Source organism: Mangifera indica, unplaced genomic scaffold (genome assembly GCF_011075055.1).
Source record: "Mangifera indica cultivar Alphonso unplaced genomic scaffold, CATAS_Mindica_2.1 Un_0046, whole genome shotgun sequence".
NCBI lineage: Eukaryota > Viridiplantae > Streptophyta > Magnoliopsida > Sapindales > Anacardiaceae > Mangifera > Mangifera indica.
Genome location: NW_025401138.1, coordinates 12,761 through 35,580, shown reverse-complemented (window position 1 = coordinate 35,580; position 22,820 = coordinate 12,761). Strand labels below are relative to the sequence as shown.

Below are 22,820 nucleotides of genomic sequence, written 5' to 3'. Positions count from 1 at the left end.
CTTGATTTACTGATTAAAGGGAAAGAGGCCCGTTTTTTATGGGGTTTTAAAAAAAAAACAAATATTTAGTGTTCATATTTATGTTATTCACAAGAGATTTCCAAAATAAGCCATTTTTCTTCCTTTCATATAAAATTCGACGGGTTTTGAATGGACGTGTTATATTGTTAGTGGTTTTAAAACATCCCATTTTCTCTTTTTTGGTGTTTATAAACACAAGATTTCTGAAATCTTAAAAATCTAATTCTCTTACGATATAAATATCAAGATTAATAAAACTGATAAAATATTAAAATTTTTAAATATTAATCTTATGTTTGATACTCTGTCTAATAAGATAAATAAATTGAAGAGAAAAAACTAAATGGATGAATTGAAACACTATTACTTCTTATCAACATTACATTTGTTTGTTGAAACATATACCAAAACAATATTAAAAAAAAGGAAGGCGTTACAGTTGGGCTTGGCTTAAGAGGGATATTTTAATTTTTCAAGCACAAATCAAGGTGTAGTTAAACCCATAAGCACATGAAAAAAAAAAAAAAAAAACATTATCCTTATTGTGTAGTGAACACATCCTAGCATAGAGGAAGAGGAGCTCCATTCCACTCCTTTAAACATTCCATCATTGGATCAATCAACTTTCCTGCACAGATTGCCGAGAAAACTTTGTCAAACTCCTCACCTGGGGACTTTACTTTCTCACCAGTTAGGAAACTTGTTCCAAGTTCTTCTCTCACGAATTTGTATAATGGATAGGACCTGCATTCCTTTATCTTGTTTGGAACAGCGGCATTTCCATTCTCGATTTCGATTCTTGTGCTTTCGACTTCCTTGGGAAGCAGGGTTTTTAGTTCCTCCTCAAAGGCTCCAATTTTCTGGAAAATTGAAGTGCTTGATTTTTTCTCTCTCTCTCCGTTGGCCATGGCATGTTCGACCAGAACTTGCCTTAATTTTTGCATCAATGGATAGGTTGCGCTGCAGGGGTCATCTATGTATGCGAAAACGTATTCCCTGTCGACAACTTTGATCAAGTCTTTTTCGCCGAATCTTGATGGGTGAAGTTCACCAGTGAATGCCATTGTCAGGACTCTCTTGGCCACTTGACTTACTGTGTTCTTCACAGTGTTCTTTAAGTTCTCCTCCAAATGCCTCAAGTCAATGGCCTGGCATAGAGCAACCAAGTATGTAGAGGACATGAGCTTCAATATGTCAACAGCTTCAGCTGTTTTTCTTGAAGAAATGAGGCCTAAAGAGTTCACATCTTGGTTGTGTTGCTCGGCGCTCTGGACATGATTGGTGACAGGATTAGCAAGGAATTGAAGTTCAGAGCAGTAAGATGCCATGGCGATTTCAGCACCCTTGAATCCATAATCTAAACTTGGATTGCGACCCCCAGAAAGGTTCGAAGGCAATCCATTGTTGTAAAAGTCATTAACCAGCTCGGAGAATTGTGCAAACATGAGTTTACCAATGGAAGCAATGGCGAGACGTGTGTTGTCCATGGAAACACCAATTGGGGTCCCCTGGAAATTGCCTCCGTGCAACGCCTTACTCCTTGCAACATCAATCAATGGGTTGTCGTTCACAGAGTTTATCTCCCTCTCAATCATTTTGGTTGCTGCACGGATCACTTCAATCTGAGGGCCTAGCCATTGAGGAGATGTTCTAAGAGCATATCTGTCTGGTTTCGGCTTCTGAAGAGGATCAATTTCGTGCAACTTTTGAGCTGCTTTAACATAGCCGCTACCAGCTAAAATGTGCTCCATGATAGCTGCGGCTTCAATTTGGCCTGGATGGTGCTTCAATTTATGTGTCAAGTGGTCAGTAAACCCAGGTTTTCCATTCATAACTTCTGCAAAAATTGCTGATAAAACTTCTGACAGAATTGCAAGTATGTTAGCCTCGAAAAGAACCGTTGAAGCTAAGCCGGAACCAACTGCTGTGCCATTCACTAGTGCAAGACCTTCTTTAGGTTGCAACTCAAAGAATCCACTACTGATACCAGCCAGTTGGAAGGCTGCACTGGCGTTCAGGACTTGCCCGTTGGGCCCTACCGCCTTCGAATTGGGCCTGCCTGTCAAGAGCCCCACAATGTAGGATAATGGAACCAGGTCGCCCGATGCAGTAATTGTGCCCCGGAGTGGCAAGCAAGGGGTGATATTATGGTTAAGGAACTTGGTGATGGCTTCCAGGATATCAAACCTGATGCCTGAGTATCCTTGTAACAGGGTGTTGATCCTGACCAACATCGCCGCTCTTGTCGCAGAATGAGGCAACGTGTGGCAGGATTCTGTACCACTGCCGAAAATTCCAGCATTCAAGAACCTGAAAAAACAAAATTTTACAAACTACATGAGTAAAAATGTACATAAATCCACCAAATTTCTAGTTCATGGAATGTTTTTTCGTGTATGGTGACATTTACAGGGTAAACCAAATTTCCAGGACCTGGAATAATTTTTTTGGTATGTTGGGACTGGACGGCCCACTGAAAGGACCTGGTCCTGGTCTCAGCCGGCCTAATTGAAAAATAAAGAATTTTACTATGTGTTGTGTTGAGCATGAACATGTCCTTTTCAAGCACAAAAATAAAATGTTTTATATGGAATTCTTATAAATAAACAGATAGTTTTGGGATAAGCAATAAATTTCTTTTAATAAAACGATAAGTATCTACTTTTAAGTATTCATTTTGATATTTAAATGATATATCATTATATAATTAAATAATTTTAAATTAAAAATAAAATAATATTCAATCACATAATAATGTATCACTTAATTATTTAATTAAATATTCAAAATTAAGTGTAATTAGCATTACTCAATCTCTTTTTCCCCTATACCTAAATGATATGGTGCACCTAATTTTGAGAAAGCAACAAAAAATTAAAAGATTTTAAGGTAGGCCAGCTAATTATGGGTTTATATTTTTATTTATTCTTTGTCACTTTCTCTGTCCAAACAGAAATGTTGAAACTTGTAGTGAACAACTTCACTAGGTAGAAATTTTCAAACAGGCCATAAATTTGCCTTTTTCTACAAACCTAGGGCAACCCGTTTTAGTAATCTAATCCCCATTTAAGGGAATTTTCATTTTCCTTCAATTTCTTTATTAGCACAAAAACTTAAATTTAGTAAGAAATATTTAATGGTCATTTGAATCATCCCTATTTTCCTACCAAAAATACATATAAAATTTATGATAAAATTTTACTGATAACTTTTGTATATAAATAATGATATATCATTATATGATCAGATATTATTTTATTTTTTATTTTTAATTATTTAATCACATAATAATTTATTATTATTTATATATAAAATTGTACATATTACACTACTTTAAAATTTAACCTATTAGCTTAAAAATAATAACAATACTTATATTTTAAAAACATATAATTATTTATACATAATTTTATACTTATTATTTGTATACATAATTATACTTTTCAAATAAAAGAAAATTTAGAGGTAAATGCATTTGTCTCCTACCTGTATTTTTTGGCTATTAAAAAAAAGTTATTAAATGTGGGCCTCCTAATTCACCTAGAATTAGACTCGCAGGTCACTAAGAAACCACCTAATTTACTCCTAATTACACGAAATAAATAACCTTAATTTCATCAATTAATTTAATTAATATTTCTTAATTACCTTATGAGCTCGTTCTGCAGGGCGCCACCTTGCTTCGTTCTCCTATGCGACGTCGCACCAAAGCCAGTGGTCACTCCATAACTATCCGTCCCATTCTTCATGCTCTCCATCACCCAGTCGCTGCTGGCCTGGACGCCGGCCCTCGCCGTCTCCGAGAGCTCCACCCTGACGCCAGAATCATGACTCGCAATCGCAGTCACTTGACCTATCGTCAACGTCTCCCCCCCGAGCTTCACCACCGGCTTTCTGAACTCCTCAACCATGCGTTTAACTTCATCGAGGTGGCTCCCTTTCAGTGACTCCGCCGCGAAGTTCCAATTCAACGGGTCGCTCGTGCACAAGCCTCCATTGCGATTGTCGTGACAGAACTCCATTGTTTGGCAGAAAAGAAAATGAATGGGAAAATCTTGCTTTCAAAAGATTATATATGGTGTTAGTGCATAAGAGAGTGTATATAAAACGTTGCAGTTTTGAGTGTTTTTGGAAAGAAAGAAAGCAAAAATTGTCTTGTTATGAAGGAAATTTTCAGGAGTAAGTTGTGAAATTTTCTTAGTTGGGTTAACCGAAAGCGAGGGCTTTAAATAGAGGCACATTGAGTGTTTGGTGAATTGGCCGACGGGTTGGTTGAAAGTTGCACGTGGCCGTTGGATTTTTATCAGATTGGAACGGGGAAGATTTTGACACGTGGCAAAATGGTAATTGGTGGTCTAATCCATATCATTAATACACTTATCTAATTATAAAATAATATTATTTTAGTATCAACATTAGAGGCTACAAACCCCTTTCAACCATTCATTGTTATAAGGTCTCAAACTTATCATATAACAATCACTTATTGTCATTGATTAAGGTACCCACAAAGTGTTTTTGATCAAAGGAAATACAATCGCCTCTAAGGTGTGTCATACCATGAGCTTACTACTCCACTTCAAGGACTACTAATAAAGATAGCAACAATGTACCTTCAGGCATTGGACCCAAATTTCTACTCAACATATATCATGTCATGGACCAGTTGTTTCCCTCAAAGATGTAATTCCTTGTGTACAACTCCTAACATGTAGAAGCTTGCTCATGTTGAGTAGGCAACTCATGATATGGTAGGTCAATCCACGACATGAAGAATATAACTCACATAATGATGTTGCAACCAATTTGCAATATAAAGAACATAACTCATATTGTGATGTTGCTAATCAAGGATATGCAAACCATAACTCGCATCCTGACAATATCAACTACTAATGTGGCAAATGTAACTCATGTCATGATAAATTCAATCAACAATATGTACACAACAACTCACATTATAATTATAATAACATTTATAGTGCAACCATTAACTCATGTAGGAAAACATTAAACCTCGATGTATGTCCCTTTGTGGACTAACAACTTATGTTGGAATGAAAACACAACCAAGGACTCTAGTCCTCGCTTATCGACTAATCTTTATAAGGAAACCTATTTTCTCGTACAATTATCTCTCATTCCAACTAAACGAGATCCACAACTTACATCATAAAGACATTGTCCCTTTACATGTAGAACATAACTCATGTTCTGGCAATGTCAGCTCCCAACATATAAAATATAACTCATGTTGAGTAGATAAATGTGTTGACATTCGATATATAGATTATAACTCACATCATGAAGGTTTTGTCACTTAACGTGTATAACCAAACTCATGCTGTTTAGATCAAAGCGTCAACATTTGAAATGTAGATGATAAATCCCCTTTTAAAGGCAGTTTATGATTTGTATAGCATAATTAACGTCAAGTCAGTTTAAGGCATTGATATGAAAGGTGTAAAATATTACTCACTAAAGGAAAATGTTAACCCTTAACGTGTACAACATAACTCACAATAAGCAGGCCAATGCGTTAACTTATTCTATATAGCTGATAACTCACATTAGGTAAATATTATTTCCTAATGTGCAGATTATAACTCACATTGTACAAAATATATCTCACTCTAAGAAGGCACCAACACTTTAACGTGTCAAGTGTAACTCATGATAAGTAGGTCTAGTCATTGATATACAATGTGTACCCCTTAACTCATGTTAGAGCAACATCAACCACCAATATATGTTGTGCCACTCACAATAAACGGGTTAAGGTATCAACTTGTGACGTGTAAGTGTCAATGTTGGTAATAGGTTGATGAAGACGTTATGATGGTAATTGTGGTTCAAGAGAAGAAAAAAGAAGTCACTAAAAAGTCGAAAGCTCAATTGTTTTTTTGAAATGTCAAAACTTTGTTCAATGTGCTAGGGTTTTGTAGAACAAAGCATACATACTTGGATGTTTGAAATATTTAGGGTAAACGAAGAAATAGACACTCATGGTGAAGGCTTCTTTTATAAAGAACGTGAGATCAAGTAAGAAGTGATCTCAATCGTCCAAACTAAGTCGATGACAAATGTCAATGATCTAGCAATGAACATGAATCGTACCCAATAAGGAATCATAGCAATCCCAAACTCCATAAGATGTGTACAAAGAAAATGTATTGCATTATATGCAAGGTGAAAACTTCTTCATCACACTTTGTTATAAAATAAGGGATCTTGATTGTTTATACTTCTCTTATCACTATTCTGTTGCTCGAGGATTAGTTTTGCTTACTTCTCATTGTATGCATTTTTTATCACCAATATGTATATGTTAAAAATATAATTATGCAATCTATAAAAATATGTGTTTAGAAAACAACATTATAATATTATTATTTACTATATATAACACTATTCCTAGATTTTTCATTTGTAAAGTTCTCTCAAATGTATCAATCACTTTGATTATTTATACCCATTTCTTTTTACATCTATTATTGAATGGAAAGGACTTAAATTTTATATATATTTCTCGGTTTATATAAATAAGTCTAAAAATTTTATTTGTACATATAATTTTATTCTTTCTAATATATTTACTATTTTTCATATATATTTCCCGGAAAAACCCATCTCCTTTTCTATCCACTCTTACATGGTGGAAAAACTACCAGCCCCATATTAATATTTAATTGCTTGTAGTTGGTAAGACATTTTCAATATCACGCCTTGTGGTCTCCACCCACCAAGCTTTTTTTTTTTTTTTAATTTATAATTTTAAATAGAGTAATTCGATTTCTGTTGAATAAAGATCTTCCCTAACATCCTTTGAATGGGCACAAGGAACCGGCAAAAGGATACCAATGACTTTATTTGGTTAATTAATAGTTAATTAGTTTTTGTTGCATTATTAATTACTAATTTGACATTAATATTATAATATTAGTCTGATTAATGACTTGACTTGGTTAATCCGTTTGTTGAATTTGAAATAGTAAACATTAGTGACCGATATGTGGTAAATAAGGTTTATTGAATCAAACAAACAATATAAAAAAATAATTAATTCTTTTATAAATAAATCAACGATACAAAAAGACCGAAGTGTCATCTTTAAAACATAGAGTTTTGATTGAACAAGTTGTGGTTGAAAAAGAAAAATATTTATTATTTAAATACGAACAATACTATATGTATCTATTTTAAGTATATAAATAAATATATGTCATCACATAATTGAATATTATTTCATCTTTAATTTAAAATTACTCAATTATATGATAACACATATAAGTGTGTATCAATTTATCTATTCAAAATAGGTACATATAGTTTTATTATTTGAATATAATCCTAATTAAAAGGGGTTAACAAAATTAATAAAATATTAAAATTTCTAAAAAAAAAGTTTAGAATTGAACCTTTATTACGTTTGTAAAACTCTATAATTAATTACTTACGGAAAAAAGAAATAAAGAATTGAAAAATTCATTTGCCTTTAATTACAACAACGATTTTGTACTATAATTGAAAGCGGTTAATAAAATTGATAAAATTTTAAATTTTGAAAAGATAAAATAAAATTGAGTTTCTATCTTATTTGTAAAATCTTCGAATTAATTATTTACCGGAAAAAAAATGAAAAGAAAGAATTGAAAAACCCATCTACCTTCAATATCAGCAGCCATTTTGTTGATAACATTAATTATAGATAGTTGATACGTCAAGTTACTGCAGTGATGAAGAAAATGGCTCAATTTTTGGTGGTCTAAATGAAAATGACTCATGTTTATTATATTATATTATATAAATATCATCTAAATCTTTGAAAATGATTGTTTTTTTAATAATTAAACTTTGCCCAAAATCTTTTATTTTTCAAAGATAAATCGATTGATAGTTGGATTTTGATACCAAAATATCAGAGAAGAGCTTTGTTTTTTTTAAGCCAACAGTATTCCATAAATAAATAAAAATTTTAAAATGGATATTATTTTTTAGTTTTAATTAATATTAAATAAAAATAATATTAAATTTATTATAATTTTATCTTTATTCATTAATTTTTAAGGGTAAAAATATCCTTAGTTTTAATTAATATTATAAGTAATATAAATAATATTTTATAATAATTATATTTATGTTGACCTATTTGGGTTCGGATTCATCTATAACAAATTAACTTGACCTATTTGTATTAACTATCTTGATAGTAGTTGGAGGAAGCTATCGATAGATAGACACGTATTAAAGCTCCAACAACTGTCATACGAAATATGTTACACATTTTTCCTGCATCTCCTCCACACAAAACAAAAAGCGAATACCAATATACAAAAATAGAATTCACAAAGAATCCAAACATAATATAAAAGGCAAATTATATTGTGAAAATAAATAACTCTATATCATTTTGGACATAATGGATCATCCAATAAAAGATTCGACGTAATCCAGATATGTAATTTACTATATTTTGAATTTATAAAATTGACATGTTTTTTCCAACATTTATTAACAATTTTGATAATATATACTTGCTTTCAAAGATCAACTTTTCTCCAAAAATTGATCTTCCTTTACAAGTGAAATTTGGTAATGGTATGTGTTGCTCCAACTTCGCTTTGTTCGTGTGTTATTTTAGTCTCACGGAACATTTTAGTATTGTTTTGGTCTCTATCAACAATATTTTGGATTTTTTGGACTGGTAAAATTATATTACACACTTTTAAATATATCACTAGATATATAAATAATTTATTATTATTTGATTAAATAATTTAAATTAAATATAAAATAATACTTAATTATATAATAATATATAAATTATATACTTAATTATATATATAAATATATATATACATAATAGTGTTCTTTTGGATTATAAAAACGACAAAGATCAAAATGTTGCTAAAAATATTTATGACTAAAAGTATTTACATAAAAAATCAGGGATCAAATGGTGACTTTCCCTAATCGTGGCCAAATTGAACACTGTTTTCGTGTTGTGCAAGAAGACGGCTTTGAGAGACAAAAACGAGGATATTCTGCATGAACTCCCAAGAAAAATAAATTAAAAAATAAAACTGTGTAGAATATTCACTTGTGCCAAAAGAATCAATCAATAAATGGCTTTGCCTGCGCAACGTAGAATAGCTGAAGCTTTATTTATTCAAAATTTCAACTCTCAAGCGTTTCTACAAGGCTGACGCCAAATTTTGATTCTGCACCAAATGATATGTATGCTTTCAATTTCAATGGTTAAATAATGATAAGGTAGAAGTTTTTAAAGGGTAATAAATAGTAAATATTCTTTAGATCGGTTTATTATTAAATTTTAGAAATATGAATCCGTAATTATACAAAACTGATAAGTTACATTAAGTTATTTGTGGAGGTCATACTCTCAATTGTTTAAGTATGACTTTTAAGACATTTTTAATCTTTTCTCTTCGAAGTCATTTCTTACAAGTTCTTGAATGTTGTTGGTTGTTAAACTTGTACCCATTAAAATGACTTTCAAAAGTTGATTTCAGCTAGGATTTTTTTGACCATATAACAAATTCCCTTCGTTTTTATTCTATTTCATCAAATTTTGCATAGATAAGCAATATTATGTTTGCTAAATGGTTGCAAATGGTTAGCATTAGCATTAATGTATCATATATATGAGTTATGTGTCAGTTAAGTCGTTTCAGAAGTCATAATGTTTTGATAGTCACATTGTTTTACTTTAGATTAATTGTTGACATGTGTCTAGAAACACTTTGAATGATAGATATCTCGTTCTTTTATTTTTTAATTACTTAGAAGAAAATTAACAAAACTTTACCTAAGTTGTAAAATTTTCTTTAAACATGTCTATGCGCTCAAAAAAGCCTTAATTCTTTGAAACTTAGTATGCAATCGACTAAAGGTTCATCCTTTCAGGATTTTATGTTGAGGATTTAAATTTTATTCTTATAGAATATTTCAGTATGCTTTGGTTCTATCAATTACAATTTGCTTTTTTGGATTAAAAAATAAAGACAAAAACATTGCTAAAGATATGTAGGATCGAAAAGTTATTACATCAAAACTCAGGGGTTAAATTACTGTCTGCTCTCTCCATCGCGCCTTGGACAATTTGTCCTTATCACAGCCAACCACCACATGTTTTCGTGTTGTATATGGAGACGACTTTGAGACAAAAGAACAAGAATCCTCTGCATGAAACTCCCTAGAAATATTAATTATGTGATAGTTTTTTAAATTTAAAACATTGACATGAACATTTTATGTAATTTGATAATTATTGTTGGTTGTAATTGTATATTTGGCCCGAGTTTATTTGTTAATTGTTGATGGTTATAATTGGTTTAGGTTTTATTGATACACAATTTGGTCATCAAGGACTGTTTACTATCGATAGTCTTGTTTCGACAATTGTAATTGTGATTACTAATTGGATATTTCATCCACATTCAAAAAAGTCAATCTTTAGTTACTAATCAGATATTTATCAACATCACATGATTGTTTGTCGATAAGGGCAATTATAAACCCTACGCGTTCGTTGTCATGTTCGTGTTTGGATTTTGGATTTTGGATTCTTAATGTTCACAATATGAATGCAACCAATTTTAAAATATATTTTATCCATTTCTAATTTTAACAATTATTTTATTTTTTTTATATTTAGTGGATTTGATATTAAAATATTAATGTATGAATCATGTTGGAGTTTATTATTTTCCTCATATTAATTGAATCTTTATTCAAGGTCAAATTTGTAACTTGACTTAAGTTATTCAAGGTATATATAAATTGAAGTTAAGAGCAAATTTTGTAAATATAATATATATTAAGTGCGTTTAATTTGGGTAATATTTTATTATTAAAATATGAAAATTTCTTTGTAGATAAATTATTTAGAAGATTAACGAGTATAAATTATTATTATGTTTGATAAAATTTGATAAAAATGAAAAGGAATAAATAATTATTGTATTTGGTTAAATGTAATAAAAAAATACTAGTAAATTATTTTACTTAAATGTCCTTCGATACAATTATTTTTAAATATTTTTTATATTACTTTTTATATTAATTAAAAATAAATTTATTTTTGTCTAAAAATTAATAAATAATAATATAATTATAATAAAATCAGCATTATATTAATAATCTTTTAATACCTAAAGTAAATACGATAATTTATGTCATATCACCATTAGTAATAAAAGATTACTGTAATCTTATATTACTAATAGATCAAATAAAGTAATATAAATAATAAAAGATCGATTACTAAAATAATCTTTAATGACTGAAACCAAACGGCCTTAAAAGTATTTCAATTATTTTGATATTTTTAGATTATTAATAACAAAAAGGCAAACACATTCAAGGTAATATAGTAATGACACACTTTACACTTATGTTAGAAGAGATTTTTTATAATTTTTACCATTAATTAGAAAGTAATATTTTATTACTAAAATTAAAAGATTCTCTTGAAGATAAATTATCTTAAAAATTATTAAATATAAATTATTACTATATTTGATAAAATTTGATAAAAATAAATAAACATAAATAATTATAATATTTGGTTAAAAGTAATAAATTTTTTTTAATATTTAATAATCAGATTATTCTCTGTATTATCTACTATATCATCATTAATAATATAAAATTCTTAAAATTTTTTATTATTTTAAATTAAATAATATAATATGAATAATAAAAAATAAATTGTTATGAAAATCTTTATTAATTCTCAACTAAATGACTAATAAGAGGTGGAGAAGAATTTTCAAACCCAGCCTAGGAGGGAAAAAACAAAATTATTAAATTATTAAATTAGTAGGCCAACTCATGAATTACTTTCACTCTTAATAAACCAATTTGGCCCATTTCATTAAATTATTTAGCACCCTCTAAAATATAAATACTTTGGGCATATCTGGCCCGAAGTTTCTGACTTTTGTTTATCAAATTTAGATTATTCAAGCTTGAAAATGTACATGGCACGTGTCATACTTTAATCTGCTAGAATATTATTGAGAGTAGAGTTGTCCTCCATAAAATTTATAATATAATATAAAGATAAATAATTATTTTTTGTCCAAACTTTAATTAAATGATTTGTTTACTATTTCAATTTATGAAGTTTACTTTTTCATCCATCTCATTTCAGTTGTCACTTGCCCAAATACTCTTATTCTTCTTTCTCCTTCTCAACCTCATTAGTTTCTAAATTCCCATTTCTATCCAATATTGTGACAATTGTAATGGGTTTGATGAAGATTCGGATGAGTTTTGGTTGGAAGGGAAAAGAGTTGTTCGATTGTGGGTCTGTTGTGGGGTGGAAGGATGGAGCAAAAAAATCTATTCGATTTGAGAGTAGATTTTCATCTGACGACAACAAAAACTTTGACAAGTAAAAGTGAAGTTATAGTAATCCATTCTTAATTCCTCCAAATTCTAACATAAGGGAAAATGTGATAGTGAGTCCTTAAGTAGACAATTTTCAAAATGTTACGCATAAAAAATGGCATTGATAAAGATCAAATTCTATTATAAACAATTTTGAACTAGAATTAGAGTATAGTATATACATGATCGATTACATGGAGATTTAAGAAGATGGATTGGTTTAAAATCCCTGCAATTATTTTCTTTACCATTGATAGTTTAAATGAAAATGAGAAAAGCAAGCAAGGAGAAGAATGAACACAAATAGGAAAAAAAAAAAAAGAAGGAAATAATAATATAATGTAATTATAGTTAATATTTAAAATTAGTTTAAGGTATTCTTACAATTTTAATAAAAAAATAAGAATAAATTATTAATTGACATTTATATTAAATATTAATGATAATCTTGTAAATTTTTTTTTATAATTAGAGATTCTGTCTATATTAGTTAAAAAGATAAACCTAAATTAGTCAATGATTCCTTGAACCCAAACTTTTTTTCTTAAAATTTTAATATTTATTTAATTATGCTAATTTTTTAGCTCGTAGTTTGTAATTTTAGTAAAATAGAAAACTAGTAATTTATAGTAAAATCAAAGGGATTGCACCAACAAAATTGACAAACGGGTAGAAATTAAAGTTTTTCAAACTTAAAACATGAAAATTATTTCATCAAAATTTGGGCGGAGTATAGAAATTTGGTCTAAAATAAAACACGTACGCATTGTTAAAATTTATCAAAGTCCTCTCCTATGATTTTTTAAGATAAAATTTGAAATGTCGTTCAATAAAGAGTTTCAAATAATAATAAAAAAATGATTTATTTATTATTAGACGGTATGCACAAATATAATTATTAATCTTAGGCAAATTGCACCCTTTCAGAAAATCACCTTTAAAATTAAAATTGCAAAAAAAAAAAAAAATTAAAACAAAATTCTATTTATAACTCAGAATCCGATTAAAAGTTCATCAGATTTACCATCTTGATAAGGAAACACTAACAAGCAAAGCAACCGCATCAACGCCTTTACCAGAAAAACCATTGATAAACTGTGACATGAAACCGAACTAGGAACTGTGTTTCATGGTTTGGAGGTGGTTGGTTATTTTTATTTTTATTTTTAAAGAATAATTTTTAGTTCATTCACACTTTAAAGAAGAAGCTGCCTCTGTTTTGGCGCGATCTTTACGACACTGTTTGGTTGCGTTCTAAGCAGCAAACCATTTTCTTAGACGCGCTTGTCACCCTGTGGATAACATTTCCTTCGTTTTCCATTTCGTTTTTGCCTTCCACTTTCATTGCATTAATCTTTAATCCTTCGATTCATGCAAGTTTTTCGGGTTTTTTTTTTTTTAATCTAAAAAATACGTTGAAGGGCAATGGGATTTGTGAGTAGTTTACTGGGGATTCTTGGTTTTGTTATTGGCATTCCTGTTGGACTCCTGGTGGGATTCTTCTTCTTCGTTTATTCTAAGCCCGACGAAGTTGAGGTAATATCAATATTTATTCTAGTTTTGATGGATTGTTTGATTCTGTTCAATGGCTTCGTTGCACGATGGTCTCTTCCAATCTAATTGATTGCTTTTTTTTCAGTTCTTTGATTTCCCTGTGAAAGTGTATGCATTTGTCTTAAATTAGTTTATTTTTCTATTTTCGATTGCTGAGAGTTATGAATTAGTTTTTTTCTCATTTCAGTGGGGCCTGTGATATAAAAGCTAATTGATTTAACAGTCTTCTTCTCCATGCTTTAATTTTTGCATAGAAGCCAATCAGTTTGGTTCACTGATCACGGCTTGCTTGCGCTTGTTGCGCTTTTTACTATGTAATTTGTGATCGTTATTCAACCTTTTCAGTTCCTTTACACACATGCATTCAGTGTATGTAACAGTAAATTTGATGGCTTTTTATGGTCTGAGTTGACGATTTTCTGTCCTATTGTTTTCCAACTTTAGTTGAAATTTTGGCCTCTTTGATGTATTTTTATTTTTCTGACAGGTGTTTCACGTGGTCTAAATCTTTAGTTGGAAATAGATTTTCTGTTCCATGTAATATTGCTGCTTTGAAATGAAATGAGGACTTATTTAGTAACATTTGTATTTACTTTAAAACAAATGAAGTCCAATTTCTCTCTTCAAATCGAGAGGTGCAGAAAGTTAAGTCATTTCCTTAAGTGGAGATAAAATCTTCCTGCACTGTTCATAGTATAAAGAAAAAATTAATTTTTTGAACCAGAGATGGATCTATGTAGATATATATAGAATGAAAGATAGTCTTGACATTGGTTTAGGTGGGATGAAAGAGTGTATCATAGTTCATTTGAGAAGGCCTCGATAGGCACATTTTGCTGTTTGAATTGAAGGAAGCAGAAGCAGTCTTACAATTTTTTTTTTAAATCATGTTGAGTTTCAGGAATTTTTACTTCATTTTTGTTTAACTTTAATAGGCTCAACAAATAAGAGTCTAAAGTTTGTTCATTAGTTTTTGAAATCTGAGATTTTTTTGTTATTGACATTGGTTTGAACTTCACTGCAAAGACAATTTTGTTTTAAGCTTGGATTACTGATGCATATAGGATCTGTGGTTAGGCAACTTGTTGGGCTTAGTTTCTTCATTTATCACGGCTTTACTTATGTTTTCCTTTTCAATTTGTGATTTTTTGTCATTTGACTTCTGTCAGATCCTCAACACATCTTCATTTGACTATAAAGTTGATTGCTCTGTATGGTCAGTCTTCTGATATATTGCTTTTAGCTGGCGTTTCACATGGTCTAGATGCTCTGAAGTTAGAAGAAGAAGTTTCTTTTCATCCTTTTAACCGTTCTTGCCTTGAAACAAATGAAGGATTTAGTAATGTTTGAGCTTCTTTTAAAACATATACATCCAGTTACACTCATGAAATGGAGTCAATGGAGGAATTTGAGTTTTCCCTAAAATAAATTTAAAACTCTTCTTGCTGTCTCTATGTAAATTGAAAAAAATTCCTCTTTATGCACCAGAAGTACATTTGTTGGATGCAATGAAAGACATTATAGCTTGATTCATCAGCAAGGGAAATCATGGGCTTTTTTTATTCTCATTTGAAGGAAGCAAAAGCCCTTGATGTTGTAATTTGTTACTTTGGCAATGAACATACTAACTCTGTGGAATATTTGCTTCATATTTGTTTGAGATTTTGGGCTGTTGGTGAAGAACTCCACTTCAAGATTCTTTTTGTTTTAACCTTGGATTATCTGATGCAGGATCCAGAGATTAAGCCACTTGCTGAGTTGGATAACATCCCTTTATATGAACTGCTTCCTGAAATTCCATATTGGATTAAGAGTCCTGATTTTGATCGAGTAAGCACGCAGATTAGGCTTAACTGATTAATCATAAAATCACTCTTGAGATTATATATGGTTACTATTACTTGTTTTCTCATCTTCTTATCATTGTTACTTTATAGCCTGAAGCCAGTGACTCTGTTGACAATATTACTTTGTTTATACAGGTAGACTGGTTAAACAAGTTTCTCTGCGACATGTGGCCTTACCTTGATAAGGTGGTTTTGTAACTCAAAAGATTCGCATTCTATTGGTGGTTATATTAAACTTTAATTCATTTTAATGCACAGGCAATATGTTCTACGATAAGAAACATGGCACAGCCAATATTTGCAGAGTACATTGGGATGTACAAGATACAAGCCATTGAGTTTGAGAATTTAACTCTTGGGACTCTACCTCCAACGATTCATGGTAAGTTGTATAAGATTTTTCTTTCTTTTCTTTTCTTTTTTTTTTTTGAAGTGTTTACTAAGCCAGTTAACATTTTGTCTCATTTGTTAAACTGAAATTTCTTCTTTTATTGAGCAATGATTAGACTGCTGGATAGTTCAAACCTTTATGACACAGGCTTGCATTCACTTAAAACCTCATAAACTTTTGGTGCATTTGCTCCTATCATAAGTATCTGCTTATTTATATGTTGATATTTTCTATGCCTTCGATTCTAGGATTAAGTTCATATAATTTTTAAGAATTTATGGGATGTTATTGTGGGAAGTTCAAGTCTAAGAAATGGAAACATATGCTGTCAATCTAGAATCATACATAATTAATCAAGTGTTCGTAACAATTTTTGCTTAATCTTGATTATAACAAATGTAGGAAGAACATATTTACTTATTTGAGTTATTTCAATTTCCCAAAGATATAGGATGTTAGTGAAACTTCTCCTTTTTTTTTGCATTTCATTTTAAGTTTACTTCACAATCTTCAGGTATCAGAGTCTATGAGACCAATGAAAAGGAGCTAGTAATGGAACCGGCAATGAGGTGGGCTGGCAATCCCAACACAGTTTTGGTGATAAAATTGTTGTCTTTGCAAATTGGAGTTCAGGTAAGAAGAGTCTGAGGATGAAATAACAGAAGAATGAATCTTTTTAGTTCCTTTAAATATCAAGAAATTATGTTTATTTCATGAGATTGATTCTCCTTCTTCTCAGTTAGTGGATTTGCAAATATTTGCGACACCTCGGTTAACCTTGAAACCTCTTGTTCCTGCCTTTCCATGTTTTGGAAAAATTGCAGTGACTTTGATGGAGAAGGTAAGCAAATTTCTTTTCACTCAAAGGTGCAGACACAATGTCTGTCTCATAATTCAAAGAGAACGGATTAGCGTAGTTTGTATGATAATTTTTTCACTGATCGCAGCCACACATAGATTTTGGAGTTAAAGTTCTAGGAGGGGACATCATGTCAATACCTGGCCTCTATCATTTCATTCAGGTGCTGAATTATTGATTCTCCCTTGGGTAGGGTTTGGGTCTTAATATTGTTTTACACTTTGGTTATTTGTGGATGTTATGTGTGTTTACTTTTGGCTGGTTAAGAATCAACTCATGTTTCTGGGTTCTTGCAGAAATCTATTCAGAAATATGTGGCAAGCCTCTACCTCTGGCCCCTAACATTTGAAATACCTATTTTGGATGATTCAACGTAAGTTTTATTTAATGATTAATCATTTTTTTAATGGTGCTTATTTTACAAGTTTCATGTCATAAATCTAATATAAATTTTTACAAGCAATATTGTTACATTCAAGAAAGATCTTGATATTTCCTTAGTAAAATTTAAAACTTTCAGCATGTTTTGTAAGAAGTAAGCCAATAGATTTTGTGTAGACTTGGGGTACTACATGCGAGGACCTTTCGATTAAGTCAAACTTTTTGGGCTGTATATACGTTAAGCCTTCTTCCAGCTTAAGGGCTGTTGACCAGGTGGCCGGAATCCTGCCTTGTGGCAGAGGTCAAGTCACAGCTGAACTTTAGACACAAGGCTGGAAAGCGTTAAGGAAATAAGGTGGCACATTTGCCAATAGCTACCTAGAGTGTGTAATCCTAACAGGGACTTCATGCAAGTAACCAATCCCTAAAGTGAAGCAATTAAGGCTAGTGAAATAGTGAACAAACTAACAGTGTTACTTATATGTTATTTTTAACTTCTTTTTTTTCCTTATGAATACTTTTGTCATATTTTCTAGTATTGCCATAAAGAAGCCTGTGGGGATACTACGTGTGAAGGTAGTGCGAGCTATGAAACTCTTAAAGAAGGATCTCATTGGAACATCTGATCCTTATGTCAAACTCAACTTGACTGGAGAGAAGTTGTCATCAAAGAAAACCTCTATTAAAAAAAGGAACTTAAACCCTGAGTGGAACGAAAACTTCAAACTTGCTGTGAAGGAACCCCAATCTCAAGTTCTTCAATTACAAGTTTTCGATTGGGACAAGGTTTTTTTCCTTATCCACATTGTTGTTGTAAAGAATGAAGGAAAAAAAAAAATTAGTTTTTGTTGTGTCGACAAAATTTAGTTTTGTCTCAAGTTTGTCAAAAATAATCTGTCTGAGTCCAGTTATACTAAGGATATTTTCTTCGGATTCATATTCACAGGTTGGCAGACATGACAGATTGGGGCAGCAGTTGGTCCCCCTAAAACTACTTACACCCCATGAGACAAAAGAATTTACTCTAGATTTGCTCAAGCACACAAATATTACTGATCCTAAAGACAAGACTCAAAGAGGGAAAATTGTAGTTGAGCTTACCTATGTACCTTTTAGAGAAGACAGCTACAAGTTTGGTACTGCACTATCAGAGAAATATAGCAAGAAGGGTAGCGGAATTAATCAGTCGTTCAATGCGAATGAGCAGACCTTGAGCGCTCCAGGTTTACTATCAATTACAGTCCAAGGAGCTGAAGATGTTGAAGGGGAGCGTCACAGTAATCCTTATGCTTTAGTCCTTTTTAGAGGAGAAAAAAAGAAAACAAAGGTGAACTTCTCTTCTTAACATATACATAGTTTTCAGTTGTGTGTTATATACTGGCCACTTTCCAAGAATCAATCAGATGTTGAATAATTTTTGTGCAGTCTTAGCATGCTTTGGAATGTTTCCGATGATTTGTTTTACTGACTGGCTAAGCATATATTCATTTCTGCAGATGATAAAAAAATGCCATAACCCTCTTTGGAATGAAGAATTCCAGTTTATGCTTGAGGAGGCGCCTTTACAAGAGAAGATACATATCGAGGTTATAAGTAAGCGGACAGGCTTTAGTTTTCGATCATCGGTACCATGAATCTCAATCTTTAACTGGTATATTTTGTTCATATCTAACCATGTATGAGATTTAAGCCATGTTCTTTCATGCAGGAATCATTGGGACATGTAGAAATTAATCTTGCTGATGTTGTCCACAACGGACGCATCAACGAAAAATACCATTTAATCAATTCAAAGAATGGCATTATACATGTTGAGATACAGTGGACAACAGTTTGAGCAATGCAATGCAGATGCATTCCATGTAATTAGAAATTTGAGAGATAGGATGCATTCCATGTAAAATGCTGTGTGTTGGCCAAAAAAGAAACTCCATAGTGTGTAATTAAATTCTTCTGGTTGTTTGGAAATGTTGCCATTGGTACAGGAAGTTGCTCAACTAAATTTATCCATCAAATCAAGTTCATATATTTTATATAAGAAAATTAATTAAATGTCTAAATTCATATGGGTTTGAACATATTATTTTCAGACAACTAATTTAATTTTAGATTCGTGACAAACAGTAAATTTCACAGGACACTGTTCACAGCGTTGAGGAAAACAGTGATTTTTGTGATATACTGTTCAATCGTGGCAAACAGTACATCATGAAAAAATACTGTTCACTTCACATGAACAGTATTTTTGATACACTGTTTACTCACGTGAAAAACGGTGATTTTTTATGAGACTATTCACTTATAGTAAACAATGTACCATGAAAAGTCATTGATCATTTTAAAGTGAACAGTGACTTCGCGATGCCCTGTTCACCACAAGTGAACAGCTTACAAAATCATGTAAAAAGGGTATTTTGGTCTTTTTATGTGATTAGGGCACTTTTACTTTATATGAAAAATTTTGAACATTTTTTTGTTTAGTTTCGGGTATATTAAATTAAGATATTTAATTTAATAATTTTAAAAAATAAAATAGCTAAGACATTGGGCCTTGAGTTGATTAGGCTTTGGGCTTAGACATGGATCAGAATAGGCCCATAAATATTCAATTTTAATTCGAATATAAATTATATATACATATTTTTATATATATAATTAGATACACAAATAAAATAATAAATTAATAAATAATATATTATTATATAATAAAATAATAAATGATATATTTAAAAGTATACACACATGTATTCTAATTTTACAAATTTATGCTTATCATCAGGGGTTACTTATTTGGATCCGACCCACTTAAAAACATAGCATGCATGTACACAATCATAAATCTTTTCCCTCAGAATAAAGCATAAGCATCAGCGTTAAAAGCATAAGCATACTCAAAATGTTGGAGATGATATATATAAAATGGAGCCCACAAAGTGCATGGATTAGGTTTGACTTGTTGATGATGATGATGATCATAATCAATACATGTGACATCATAGTTCTGTAAAGCTACTTGTTCCCTCCTCCTCTCATTAATAATAATATCTTTCTAAGAGTAGAAATAATAAATTATAAATTATGTTCAAAGGATTATCTTAAACTAAATTTGGATGTTTCCGATGAGAAATCCGAAACTCTAAATCCTAAATTATAAACTATATTCTAAATTTTATATCTTGTTACTCATATTAATTTTAATATATCAAATTTACACATTTTCTTTCTATTATGGATTGTGAATGTAATAGTAGAAAAAGGAGGGAGGGAGGGAGGGAGGGAATATGAAGACATCTCAATGATGTTAGTGAGAAGGAAAGTGGGGAGCACAATAAGATGAGTTGATGAGCCTTATAAAAATGGAAGTCAGCTTTGTAGTTGACTTACCCCAGAAAGTCTGGCAAATTTTGAGGGAATCCTATTCTCTTCCTCATCAATTCACAAAGGAGTTTTTTTTTTTTTTAAAATGAAAATTCTTTTGTTAATGGATCTACACTCATTGCCAAATGCTATAGAGAAGCACTCATTATTGTTCTCTTTCTCTTTCTCCTTCTCTCTCAAGCTGTGAAAAGCATGTGTGCTCTCAAAAGAGGAGTAAAAATTTTAAACAAAGAGAAAAAAGGGAGTCATGGGCTTGTTTGGTTCCTTGTTGATGTTGTTATGTTGGGAGAGGAATAACTTTTGCATTTCTAAAAAGATAAAACAATTTCTCCCCTCCCCACCTTTCAAAAGGTTGTCTTTTTAAATGAGTGGGAATACCAATTTTCCCACTCATACCCACCGTATCATTTATCTTCATTTTCATTGTTATCGACATTTTTTATTATTTTTTAATGAAAAACTTATATTTTTTTCATTTATAATATATAACCTTTAAAAATTAGTTTAAATGACAATGAAATAGATTATACATAAGAAAGTATAAATTTAAATTTTTTTTAGAGATATTTCAAGATTAAACACTTGATCTATCTAGTGTTGTGATTATAAAATTGATCACTAAATCAGAGGTTTTATCTATTTAATATGATTAGTTCGACCTCAAAAGGATAGTCATAAGATTAGGGTTTTACCTAACTCGTATGTATGTATGTATAAATATATGTTGCATCTATGATGGTTTGAAATTATGATATACACTTTGGACTAAAATTTGTTGATGCTCCAACACGAAACTTTTGAAAGGAACTAGAAAATTCCACCTCCACTGAAGATGTTGCATGCCCAAAATTTCAAAACTAAAATTCCTCACAGTATTCGATATAAGAAAGAGCAAGACATGATTGAGAAACATGCAGAGAAGAATCAAATTCCATGAATACGTGCCCTCTACTATTCCACAAATAATGGATGCATGCTGGATCCAACTTCCACAATTCTTCTTCTTTTCCATTGGTGACTTGAGAATGATTTCAAACGCTCCATTTTTACCACTCAATATTCCTTCTTTATTTCTTCTTCAACCCTTGCTTCCATTTATTGTTAGTGCCCATAATCAATTCAACGTATATCAAACCCATTATACAAACATGGAGTAAACCCTAATTTTCAAGGAAAGTTTTGAGGCGAATATGATGACTAAGTCACGTCAATTCAGTCGGTGTCAATCTCAAAGAAAAGTATGAGCATGGTTATCTTGAATAACTCTCAACTTGTGGAGTATTCAACTGTTGTTGAGATTAAATTAATTCAAATTCAGAGGACGGGGTTAGCGGCCATATATTTTGAAAATTTCAATGTGGCAGAATTTGACCATTGGATGATAATTCTGAGGCCGGCCTTCTGGGGATTCTTAGAACATGGTTTTGATGAGATTGTTAAATGCTTGATTAACGGAGAGAACATTCATAGGGGTTTAGAAAACCAGAAAGGGACAATTCAATACATATACGTACAATATTTATTAGCTTCTTTGTCGTCACTCCATTTTGATTTGAAATATCATTCTAGATATTTTAGAAATTTATTCTACATGGCTACTGTTGATGTTGAAGTGTGTTCGAGCAAGAAGTATAAAAAATTCAGTAGATTTGAATACAAAAATATAAAAAAGACATAATAAAAAATCAGTTTTTAATTGGGTTCAGCTGAAAAATCTAAGAGAATATATCCGCCATAGTATTATTATTTGAGTAAAGAGAAATTACAAGGTCTTAATGTTGAAATCATGTGAGGGACTCTTTATGTGCTTACTTAGGCATATTTATCTCCTCTTTCCACAGGTTAGAAATTTATACTAGTAAAGGTTAGAATTATATTGCATGTACAATCATTCGGGTAGTATAAAATTTGATGATATATTTGGTATTGTTGTAATCTCGATATAGTTGAAGAATAATTACACTTTAATTAT

The 22,820-nt window shown here is 30.9% G+C and overlaps 2 protein-coding genes across 4 annotated transcripts; one reads left to right on the top strand and one right to left on the bottom strand.

Moving 5' to 3' along the window:
- Window positions 1-346: 346 nt before the first annotated feature.
- LOC123206701 (phenylalanine ammonia-lyase-like) lies at window positions 347-4,206 on the bottom strand. Its single transcript, XM_044623899.1, has 2 exons — window positions 3,670-4,206; window positions 347-2,331 (listed from the first exon to the last, which is right to left on the bottom strand). The coding sequence occupies exons 1-2, from the start codon at window positions 4,041-4,043 to the stop codon at window positions 582-584; spliced, it is 2,124 nt and encodes a 707-aa protein (XP_044479834.1). The 5' UTR covers window positions 4,044-4,206; the 3' UTR covers window positions 347-581.
- A 9,412-nt stretch (window positions 4,207-13,618) lies between these two features.
- LOC123206711 (synaptotagmin-3-like) lies at window positions 13,619-19,433 on the top strand. Of its 3 annotated transcripts, XM_044623917.1 has the most exons (12): window positions 13,619-13,974; window positions 15,724-15,822; window positions 15,975-16,025; window positions 16,098-16,221; window positions 16,745-16,863; window positions 16,970-17,071; window positions 17,178-17,252; window positions 17,386-17,462; window positions 18,007-18,256; window positions 18,417-18,797; window positions 18,967-19,095; window positions 19,179-19,433. In XM_044623917.1, the coding sequence occupies exons 1-12, from the start codon at window positions 13,864-13,866 to the stop codon at window positions 19,305-19,307; spliced, it is 1,647 nt and encodes a 548-aa protein (XP_044479852.1). In that variant the 5' UTR covers window positions 13,619-13,863; the 3' UTR covers window positions 19,308-19,433. The 3 variants fall into 3 exon arrangements, with proteins under 3 accessions (XP_044479852.1, XP_044479853.1, XP_044479851.1); XM_044623918.1 differs by lacking the exon at window positions 13,619-13,974 and having other exon boundaries at window positions 14,609-15,822; window positions 18,967-19,063; XM_044623916.1 differs by lacking the exon at window positions 13,619-13,974 and having other exon boundaries at window positions 14,609-15,822.
- Window positions 19,434-22,820: the final 3,387 nt, after the last annotated feature.